Source organism: Excalfactoria chinensis, chromosome 1 (genome assembly GCF_039878825.1).
Source record: "Excalfactoria chinensis isolate bCotChi1 chromosome 1, bCotChi1.hap2, whole genome shotgun sequence".
In the NCBI taxonomy this organism is placed as follows: domain Eukaryota; kingdom Metazoa; phylum Chordata; class Aves; order Galliformes; family Phasianidae; genus Excalfactoria; species Excalfactoria chinensis.
Window position 1 is genome coordinate 92,108,271 of NC_092825.1, and position 12,231 is coordinate 92,120,501.

General features: G+C 35.8%; 1 protein-coding gene across 5 annotated transcripts in view; it reads right to left on the reverse strand.

Moving 5' to 3' along the window:
- ROBO2 (roundabout guidance receptor 2) overlaps nt 1-12,231 on the reverse strand; it is an 862,371-nt gene that overhangs the window by 54,193 nt on the left and 795,947 nt on the right. For all 5 annotated transcript variants that reach the window (XM_072326598.1, XM_072326582.1, XM_072326591.1 and 2 more), the window contains 2 exons: nt 10,914-11,085; nt 5,388-5,570 (listed from right to left, as the gene is read on the reverse strand). In XM_072326598.1, the coding sequence (XP_072182699.1) occupies nt 5,388-5,570; nt 10,914-11,085 (355 nt within the window). The remainder of the gene's footprint in view (nt 1-5,387; nt 5,571-10,913; nt 11,086-12,231) is intronic.

Here is a 12,231-nt window from a genome sequence, read left to right on the forward strand (position 1 = left end):
AATGTGAAAGGAGAATTGCAATTTCCACTGTGACATAAACAAATTCTGTTCTGTCATTGTAATATGGGAATTAAACAGCTTTTCTATTATATTAGAAGTTGTCAGAAGACTTTGTTGTTACACCTATCTTTTCTTGCATACTGGAAATATTCACAGTGTATGTTTATATCCGACAATCTGAACAAAAGGTAACCATAAAAATAATCAGTTTAGTAGTCATTTTAGCTTTTACAGATACTCATGAAAGTAATATCAGTCCATTCTTTATATCACAGAATCACAGAATATTTTGAGTTGGAAGGGACCCATAAAGATTACAGAGCCCCACTCCTGGTTCCACATAGAACCACTCCAACATCAGACCATAGGTCTGAAAATGTATCACAAAAGGGATCACTAAGAAGGAGTAACACTTGAGCCTATTGTCTCTGTGCAAGATTTATTTTTGTTGATAGCTTGTCATGGTCCCAAAAAGGTATACTTGTTGCATAGCTGCAGATCACAACACTGCTACTGACCAGGTAAGCAAAATACTCATTTGATAAAAAATAACATGTTTTGTAGCACTGATATTACCAGGAATCAATACCCAGGGAGCCATGATGGATGAAACAGAAGTGGAGGATGAGTGATTTAGAGAGCTGTGACTGAGCAACTACTGGAATCAGTTCAATAGAAAACATGTAAAATAAATAAATAAATAAATAAATAAGCTATGATTTTCAGTTTCAAATTTTGCTTGTGACCATCTGAGCAATCAATCAGTGTTTATCACAATATTTACAGAGACAGAAAGCTTAATGAATTTTATTCAATCAATTATTTTTCTCTGGAACAAATCTTTACCAATAGTGTGATATTTTCTGTTTTGCTCTTCTTCTATGCAGAATGTTATAGCAATTCAATCTGATAGCAGAAATTGTTTCACCTAGGAATCTAACAATAGAACACAAGTAGCAGTGTCCTAGTGAATGACCTTTAGTCTGAAAGTGAACAGATAGAACATTTTTGGAAAGTAATTATATCTCCTCAACACAGACTTTTTAGCAACTAGTTTTGAAAGTAAAACTGGAAAAAAAAACAACCCAAAAACCAAAAACCAAAAAACAGAGAAAAATGCTACATCAGATATAATTGGTACTGAACAATTTACTGTTCAGAAAGACGTGTGAAGTAGAGTAGATGTCTAAAACACATTCTGCTAATACTTGCAGCTATCTTATTTTACAGTCAACTCTGTATGCTGAGTCTTTCTACAAGAAGAACTGAAGAATTTAATGCAGATATTTGGAAAAAAAAAAAGTGTACACCTTCCAAAATCTGTGCATATTTGGATAAATTCATCTTCAGTAAAAATTTATCTGTTGACATTTTCAGTAAGATTCTAAATGCTACCTACCACAAAATATTTAGATCTGAAACCAACTCAGTGCTTATGAATCATAATTTTCAAGGAAAAAACATTCCACCAAATGTCAACAAACCTCCACATGTATAGATATGTTTGTCTAAATGAGATTACCAATTGCAAATTCCAACATTTGAGAACTAAAGATGCCTCTTAAGGAACTCTAGGTCTAAACCTAAAAAACATGGGCTATGTTCACTGTTTGTATTTGCTTACTTGAGATCTAAATTCTCAGTTTTTCGAAAAAATTACCAATCAGGCAACAGAACTCTGTGTTATTAATAGTTCTGTGAAGTCCATGAGATATCAAAACTATTTTTAAAACCACAGTTTTTTGGCAGTGACTCTGGCATATCCTAGCTATTCAGCTTATGTGGACCAATCGCACTGAATCATGTATACCAGCGATGGCACTAATATGTTCGTAGTTTGTGCCAGTGTCAGCTACAAAGACAATGGGAAAAAAATTACCAATTACAGTCAGTTGACAATTGCATGGTCAGAGGGACCAAATTTAAAAATTTATTATTTCATTTTTTGAAAAAATATCTTATTCTTTCAATAAAAAACAAGTAAAGATATGGTAGGATGTGTTGTACCAGAACTTGTTCTGACTTGGACAAACATACCAAGAAGCCAGAAGGAGTAATTTCTGAGTCCTTAGACCTCTTTCCTTTGGACAGCTCTCCCTAGCAAAGTCATGGGTCCCTGGTGCACACATTACAACCTTTGCTCATCTGCCTCAGCAGTCATTTGCTGTTTTTTGCCTAAGCTAAGCACTTGAGCTGTGGTTTGTAACTGCAAGAAGTAGAAAGCAGCTACCAGAACAAACGACCAGCTCCACAATGCAATTAAGACTGCTCTCTATCACATTGACGGCAGAAGTTTCAGAAAACGCTGCTTTGGCAAGGGCAACTGAGGTCCCATGCTAAGCACAAACGTCTTACAGACTTCTGCTGGAAAATGCTGAAATTTATCAGGCATTTAAACTTTAATACAATTATTTGTATGTTTATGACACTGAAACTTAAGTATGAGGGTAGAAGCTAATTATTTGTATTAATTATTACTATTATTAGAATACTGATTTTTTCTTGGCTGTCCATATGTTGACTAAGCTGTCTTCAACATGCTGTTTCAGACTCATTTCATTTACTCTTCACATATCTTTAATCACACTTATGATAATGGTCTACCGTATGCTGTTTACTAAAAATATGAAAACAAGGATATCAGCTTTGAACTGGATAGACAGAAAAAAGCAAATGCTTCAGCTTCAAAAATGTTGTAAATTAAATGTGCATAGGTTAATCATTAGATAGCCTGCAGTTCTGAACACCTCAAGGCAAGGCAAACGACTAACAGACAAAGTGGGAGACAGCTCTACTTCTCCAGTTAGACTTTAAAAAATAACTGAACTATTTTTACTGATTTTTAAAATAATAATTAAAAAAAAAAAAAAAAAAATTGATCATAGGTGACTAATGCTTGTTTATGTTATGTTATTTCAGGAACTTTATCCTGTAAATTACCTTAAAAACTTCATCATTTTGAAGTGTTAGATGAGTAAAAAGCATGTGAATCAAGGGAAAGACATTAATGGTGGCAGATTTTACACCACTTTGGAATCACTAGGGAAAGAATGCTACATTTTTAACACAAACGGGTAGCAGAAGTGTTTCTCCTTCTGTTTGCTTTTAATTCTGCATACCTCACATGTTTATAAACACTTAGATAGCTAATGTTTGCAATGATGTGTTGGTGAGGTAAGAGACAGACTAATGGACAGTACCTGCAGGGGTGAAGGTGAAGGACTGAACTGCAAAACAAGAAAGCAAACACATTATGAGTTACACACTTTGATAACAAGCACTAACTGCAGGGCACAGGTTTCCTCTGGAATTTACTCAGTTATGGTATAATATCAAATGCAGGACATAACATTTGAGCTTAAAGCATTAGCCAGCCAGCAGGCAATGAGAAATGACAGTTGGAAAGTTGAGCAGTGGATTTAGACAGTCAAGTTTTTGTGTGCGCATGCAGTTCTCCAAATTGTAAACATTAGGATGAATTTTGAACATGATCTGTTATGAACTTTCCTTGCTGAAAGCATACACAATGTCATAATTCCAATAATGGGAACTCCATGTCATGATGCCATGTTCACATCACACTTAGATGCAGCAAACATTATGAGAAGGAACAAGTTGCAGTAGACAAACTGTTTAAAATGACTATTGTAATCAACTACATATTTTAAAGCACATATTTTAAAGTACAAAAGGCTTTTTCATCAACACCCCACCAAAAAAAAAAAAAAAAAAGGCCAGTGAACACACAGGGCTAACAATTCTGTATGCCAAAAAAAGAGTAGTCTTAGCCTGTATCCTAAGGTTACTTATCTGATTGCTTCCTAAGAGAAATAATAGTACTACTCTCTCTTAATATAAAAAATCTTGGGATCTAAACTAATATGTAAGCTAATAAGCTAATATCAGCACATGTGAAAGTATTTGCGGTATATATGAGTTTATTAATTTATACCACCTCTCAGAGAGAGAAAGTCATTGCTGTTAAAGGAAAGAAAAAATACTTCACCCAAAAGTGTAAGCTGTGAATGATAAAGTCTACACAGTCACACAAAGAGAGGATCCACAGAAACTGAGTATGTCTAAGAGCTCTGATCAACAAAAATGTCTCTCTTCCCTTGCTGTGCTGGCATTGGTGACTGTTTGATCTCCTCTTGGGCTACTTCATTTCAATAAGCCAGTTGAAAACTAATTCAGCAAGGGTGAGATTAGGAAGGACTGAAAACTCAGAAAAACCTCTAAAACTATGGAATAGTTTCCTTCTGGCTTAGTGAGTTGAATCAGTACTTTGAGGAGGTTGGTGATGGTTAACACCAAGGTTTGAAGGCATAAGAATGTTTAGCTGGGAGCAGAGAATGAAAGTTGGTTTTTGACAGAGATGTTTAGATACCTAGGACACCTGTGTCTCCTGACTGGCATGAAACAACTTGTAAATTAGTGGAGTGTTAGCACAACTTCAGTCCCATAGAATGCCAACATTAAGTATGTTGTGTCCTCAGCTATGTGAATCTTATTCAAACAGGAAATGTTTTCTTTTTACATGTGTTATGTGAGTACTCTAGGAGAAACTACCACAATATTCGACAAACAGCTTTTCCATGATAAATTAGGCTTTAGAGCAACATACTTTATGGTAATTCTACATTCATCTGACTTACTAAAAATCTGCAGTAATCCTAAAGCACAGAATAGTACAGACTACAGAGAATTTGGATAAGAAATGAAATCATTCATTTGGTGAATTTCTTTTTCCAAACAAATTTTCAAAAATTAGTTTGTAACTGGAGCAACACATCTGATGTAAAACTGACCACACTACTTGGGGATTCCAAGGTGTTCTGTCTCAAGACAAAACTTTTTATGACTTCTGTCAAAGGTAATTTTTGACCCCACTTTTCTGTCTAATATATTTTTCTCTCTTCCATTTATAGGTATGGAGCTGTTAATTAGGTACCTCAGTTTACCTCTCATGCACATGGCTTCAAAAACATGGAAATGCATGGGAATGAAAAAGAATGCAGAATATTCTTCCTGACCTTTCCTGTAACAGTCTAGTCTATTTCACATCTGAGAACCTAAATGGAGCTGAACTACTACAGAGTGCCTTCTGGACAAGGAAGAATCAACTTTGTATTTTTTTTAATGCTAGATGTGCTGAAGATGTAAAAATAAGGACTGCCTTATGATAATGATGAAATGTTGTACCGAGCAATGCATTTAAAGCTTCTCATACATCAGCATTTTCACAACACACATTTAAAACAAGCATTCAAAATTAATCCAGGCCACCTTTGCTGTAAGGTCAGCATGATTTTTAAGTAGGTTTAACAGCACGTGTTCTCTTTATGACAGAACTTGATGAGATGGTAATAAAGAGTTACTGTTCTTACCAGCATAATTACTGAGTCCCTTCCTCTTCTTTCTGCGCCAATACAGCCAGATGCTGAAACCCATCAGAATTACCCAACATGCACCACCGATGCCAGCTATAAAGGCAGGCTGTTTGACAACATCAGTGATTTGCTCAGTTATGCTGTTGTTATTTTCAGTGATGACCACTTCGTTACGGCCTCCTGCACAAAAGAAAGTTGACAGAAAATTGCTATTATGGACTCTGAAATGCAAGCAAGAACCAAATATTGGAAATTAAAATAAAATAGAAAAAAGAAAAACAGAAAAATTAGAAAAAAATAGTGATGCACCTACAAATAATCATCCACAGAAGGAGGGCCTTAATAAATACTAATGAACACCTGAAAACCAGTATTTGTAGTAAGTAAATCCATGATCTATTTTGCCCAAATTTATTTGAAAATATAGCTCTATAACACTCCCCAAATTTCACAGATGTTCCACTACTGTGTTTTTTCTTTTCCTTTCCCTTGTATAGTACTGTGGGAGTTGGAAGGGACCTCAAGAGATTATCGAGTCCAACCCCCCTGCTAAAGCGGGTGCCCTATAGTAGGTTACACAGGTAGGTGTACAGGTAAGTCTTGAATACCTCCATAAAAGGAGACTCCACAAACTCTCTTCCTCTAGAGTGGTACTTTTCTAAAAGGAAAAGCCTGCTGTCTGGCTTGAAAATGAATGCCCATTAAAAATGCAGACAGAAATTGAGGAAATGTTAAATCATACTGTTCCAGGGCTGAAATTTTTCTGCTTCCAACACCCCGATGTCAAAAATGGTTACTATTTAAATTAGAAAACGTGGAACATATGTTTTTTGCAGAATCTTGATTCTGTTTGTATTTGATACAAACTGCCCACATCTACATTTTTGACAGTGGTGAAGGAATTGTTCTTCATTTCTTATAAATACATTCATATGCCTCAATCCTTGAAATGTATGTGTGATTCTATCAGATGCCTGCATGCATGCAGAGGAAAGATTTCAGGCAGCAAGAGTAACTACACTGCTGAGACAAAAAAAAAAAATAAAAAAAAAAATACTGTGACTGTCAATTATGAGTCTATCACATACATAGAAAGGTAGTTGAACATAATAGTCAAATATTGAAGTGGTCACTCAGAGCAATTAGTAGAAATATTGCAGTATTATGCCCTGCTGTGAAAACATATGCAGCCCTCTTCTAAAATTCAGTAATAGTTAAATTTACCACTCTCTTCTTAAGCAAAACAGCTGCTTGTGTCAGCACTGTGGCTTTACCCAAGAGCAAACAGACAAGGTCCTTTCCAGAGCAGATGTGAGAGAGACTGACACTTTCAGCTTTATTTCCATGGATGATTCTCCACAGGAGTGAACAGTTTAAATGCGAGAGACTGTGACTGAGAACCTGTCCCAGGGAGCGTTGAGCTGCCTGTACCTTCGCTGCTTGAAATCTGCATCCACATCTGGACATTGGCCTCAGCACAGTGCTGTCCAAGCAAATGCAGGGGGTTAGGTCCTCTGCTAAGCTCAGAGGTGGATTCAGTTACTCAGGAAGAAATGTGATGCACTGCATTACATTGCTATAACACCGTTAATGATCTCTGTGATTTTATTAAGCTTTCTTTCTTTCATCACCATGTCAATATTTAGTAATGATGACTGTCTGCTTTTGCAAACAAACCACTGAAGCTGTGCTAGAGCTTGGCTTGCTTTCAGTAATCTGCTCAAGAAACAAAACAGGCGCCAAAGAAAGACGCTGATGCCTGTTAATGGAGAAACAACCTTTTGAGAATCAGTCAATACTGGGTCATGCTGGTAAGCTTTACAGGTGTTAAGCTCTGTAAGCTGCAGCTCCTCTACCCCTAGCTTTCCTGTTCTTTCTTACCATTATGAAAAAGACAGCAATATAACTCACATAAGTCAACAAGCACCAGTGACAAGGAAAAGCTGGGAGGCAGTGATGGCAACTTTGCCAGTTTTTCTCCTTTTTTATTGCCCATGGAAACAACCCATAGCTGCTACCCAGGGCTAAAAGAGGAAGTGTTGAAGAGTAAAACTAATAGAAAAGGCACTCTGCAGCATGCTTCTCTAAGCACACAATTGGTTTTCTAGTAGAAATCAGCATGGGAGTTGATGTCATTCTAATTGTCATTAACTTTCAGTTAATTTCTGTGCCCTTTGGAGGCAAGGTAATAGCAGCAGGACAGTGAGGAAACACAGCTATAGGGGCAGCCATGCTACCATAAGGAAGAGTGCAGGGAGGGGCTTCAGAGACACCAGCTTCAAGAGCAGATGCTTTGGGGCTCAAGAAAAGAACTGCTGCCTGCAAAAACCTCAAAAATGTCCCAGTGCAGAAAATCCAGTTTTATCTTAAGGCCAGAAAGGAGTGTTCTGAGGTTGCAGGATGCAAGAACGAGCCCCAGAGATCCTGGAGGTTGTGCTCAGTGTCCCTTGTCCTCTTGATCTCTTCTAAGGGAAAGTCTTCAAATTACCTTCTGAAGTTTGCAGTCTGCCTGTTTGTACCTAGAATTCACTGCCTAGCAATTACAAGTGAAAAAGTAATAATTTCTTTAAATGTCAAAATAACATATACTTGGAGACTTCAATGACTGAAAAATAAATGGATATGGATGAACATTACCCACTGATGTTTGATAAAACTAATAGAATTGTTGTAGTTTTGGAAAACAAATGGCACTCATTTTGTAGTTCATTCTGTAATATTTAATCAGTAGTAATATATATACTAGCCAAGGTACCAGTGTACTACTTCGTATACTGCAGGTGTTTCTGTAACAATGCTGTCAGTTCAACTAATTAGAACATAGACAAGGGAAGTGTGTGACCTGTAACGCTCCATTGTTCCTGAAGACAAAAACATAATGAAATATAATGTCTTCCTCCCATTGGAGAGTAATGAAGAACAAAACTAATTTGTTGGACCAAAAATTAATTAGACACATCAGATTCGATTGTACCCATTACTGTGAAAGTTTGCAGCTGTTCCTCATACTATTATGGCAATGATAGAAGGTAAGAATGAACAGGCCAACTGATGAAGAGAAATAATAGCTCTACCATTAACCAATACTGCAGTTATCCTCGCTTCTATTTCTGATATTTCAAGGGAAAAAAAATAAATAGCATATCAGTAATGACAATAAAAATGTTATTATTGATTCTACTTCATATGCTTCTGCTTATACTTTCAGGATTTTGATTAACCTGATGCTTAGGCTTGGTTTGTGAAGTCAGTAGATGATCATCGATGGTGATAATCAGTTATTTTCAGCATAACTTCTTAGATGAACGTATCCTATATTTAAGAATAATATTTTACTTGTTACAAACTGGAGTCTATTTAATGTTAATGGAAGCTATATTATTCAGCAACAAGTCTCAAGTGTTTTTTATCCCTGATCTGCTCTCTCCATAATTTAGAATTCCATAATGTTTGTTTACAGGTTGTTAAGTAGCTAGGCGCCAGGCCATATAGGAATCTATTATAATACAATGACTTGATAATGTTTTCCCAGTCATGGCTATGTTCTGAGGTTTGTTCGTTTAACCTATGTGATTTTTTAAATATGTATCTGAAAATTTCATTTTCTTATTTTATGCTGCTGATTCTCAGTCAAATATTGCACGGGACCAACTCTATTTATTTATTTCAAAATGGTGTCACTTAAATAGTAGTACCTTTACAAAGAAAATCTATAGACTGAGGAATAACTGCCAGCAATCACAGATCATAAGCAACAGAAAAAACATAACCTAGTGAAAAATGAGATGCAGACTATAAAACAGTAAATACACGTAGTTTTGTGATCTCAAAAGAGAAAACAGAAATGAGAACAGAAACACAATACAACAAAAAAAGACTTCCTTTGCATGTGAAAGACTCTTTTATGTATAAAGATGCTATCAGACAAACTTGCTGAACTGGGCATCCTGGACTTAATAAAGGGATAAATACTGCTAAGTTTAGCAATGCAAAACTTTCTTAGCTACAAAATGCAATTCCTTTTGTACTTTATTTGTATCCTAGCATACCTTTCTTCCTTCATGTAACAATACAAATATCCCCACAATTAACTTTTGATTATACTAGTCATTTTTTCTAAGGAAAAAGACAGGATGAAGGTCTGCACACAGATGTGGAGCTGAGCATTCTGGCAATCACCCAGCAAAGCACTTTAGTGCAAGTTTAACTCATAATAGGTTAAGTGGCACGAGACTATTCATATGCTTAAACTGAAACACACTTAAGTATTTTGCTGGAACAAGCCCAGTGAGTAGCTGGATGGAACTCTTTCAGCAAGGACAAAAGAAAACAAAAGCTGGCTCAAAGCAAATGCAAAGACAAACCAGTCTCACAACACAAGCTGTTTACACAGAGATCCAAAACTCACGATCATTAGAGGACAAATTTCTTGTATTTTCAAATCATCAAATTCTTGCTTTCAGTTCTAGAACACTCTTTAACCTTCTTTGGAATTTTTGTGACTTCCTCTTTCTAAGACCATCGTAACTTGTATTCCCTTCTCCAGTGACAACATATCCAAAGCTGGAATACCTCTACATCTATCTTTAAATATGGGAAGCTGAATATCATTAAACCTTTAAGCAACATACAGGACGTGACATTTTCTAAATGTCTACACATAGAACTGTTCATATTTGGGACATTGTGCTGACAGAATATTCTAGAAAGAAAATATGTAATACCAACAGACTTAATAACAAGCAAGAAAAAGCTCATTTTTTGTAATAAATTAGCACGTACAGATGAAAGTAAAAAAAAACAACCAAAAACCCTGTATTATGCACTCCAAAGAGGTGTTGCCATGTACAGTCCAACTCCTTTTTGCTAAAAATAGTTTTCCTATTCTCATCCTTCTCATTTTGTTTGTGCATTTGTATTTCACACTTGACAAGAATCTCAGAAGAAAAAGTATCTATGCTTCTCTTTGTAAAGGAAATTAATCCTGCATGTAAACTAACAGTAAGATATAGTCATTTCAAAAGCAGAGACACTACTACCACCTTTGCTCTCTACTTGGATTACAGGCTACTTATTTTTTGTCAGAGTAAACTTATCTGCTTGGGATACCTGGGAAACATTGACACAATATGCTCAGAAAAACAACAATAAACAGTGCTTATGCATCAATGTTATAGGTAAAGCAATAGTACAGTCATCTGAAAAGGAGAATAAGAGACCTCTAGCTATTAGTTCCATAAATCCATCAACCTGCAAAAGTGGTAAATACATTTTTAAAAAATCAGTTTCACAAGATAATGTGTATTTTCTACAATGTCTCAGCAAAGAAAGAACTAGTTCATTCTGCTAGCTGTGAGAACTCTGTTCTCACAATGCCAGCAAACATTGGGATGTTAGAAGCTAACTACCAAGCTCAATTCAAAACTTGCTCCACAGATTTCTGTGCTCTCAGAAGTAATTAATGAAATCATTTCTGAAAGTAAAAACAGGCAAAATGAAACAACAGAATACACAATCACTTACCAATTATTATGGGTTGTGGCTCACTTTTCACTCCCACACCTGCACTGGTGCTGGCAGCAACTTCTACACGGTACTGAATACCTGGATACAGGCCACCTATTACTACAGACCGAATGGCTGCATCTACTGTTTTGTTGATATGAAATCGAGTCTCATTACCTAGACACCAGATCTGGGACAAAAGTTGATGTGTTAAAAAATGGAAAATTCTTTGTATTCATAAACAATAGCTCATAGATATGACATATCAAGGTTTTGCACAGGAATCACCTATTTTGGTATTTTGGACTTGTTAACAATGTTACTATATAGGAGCAGTTGGAGCTCAGCAAATTATCCCAGATTAGTGTAAAATCAGGCAAAGTCTGTTTGCAAACACCACTTTGGACTCCAGCTTTCCATGGAGCGTAATTCCACGGCAAGCTTTGAAGCATAGAATAGAATCATCCAAGTGAAAAAGATGAGTTACGTTTTCATTGAAATCTTGTTCAGTAATGTGATTACTGTCAAATCTTTTCATGAAAAAAATCAATTTTTTCATTTTTGTTTTCCCCCTGGACAGTAAAAGGACAACTAGTGAAATGTTTCTTAAAGTATTAAAGGATAAAAACCTTTCAAAATCCTTCTCTATTTCTTTTTGCTACACAATAGGGGTATGTGACATTTCTAAAACAGAGTAAGTACAAACCTGCACTTTATTGCTACAGTTGTGATTACATACATTGTTCAGAAATCCAGATATCAGTTCCTGACTCATTTATTTTCTAATTAAACAGAAGAAACAAACTATTCTTAAATCTGAATTCATATTTTATAATGAGAATGGTATATCATTTCACAGTGTTATTTCTCTCTCCTGCCTTCATCCATTGGCTTTTCCTGTGAAGCTGCAAAACTAAGACTTCTTAGGGATTCTTCTTTGGTTACTGTTTTTGGCACGTACTGCTTCTATACAATCAAAGAAAGCACTTACTACCACTTTACTCAAGAAAATAAATGCTTAAAGGCATCATATGTACACAGCAGAAGAAAGCACCACTGGTGGTACCACTCTCAGCAACCAACTGATGTGTCTAAACAAACAATGTTAATACTCTCTTTACCCTTACTTTTCTCAGTGTTTTATCACACTTTATCCTTTTTTTTTTTTTTTTTTTTTTTTTTTTTTTTTCCTGCAAAGTACTGAGAAAGACTTTGAAACCAAAATAAGCTTTCACTCTCCTGAGCTCACGTAGAGGTTGTGTGCAGAGCAGAATGCATTAGGGTGAGATACTATTGCAGTTCATTCCTTATGCCTGAACTGGAAACAACAGATCTA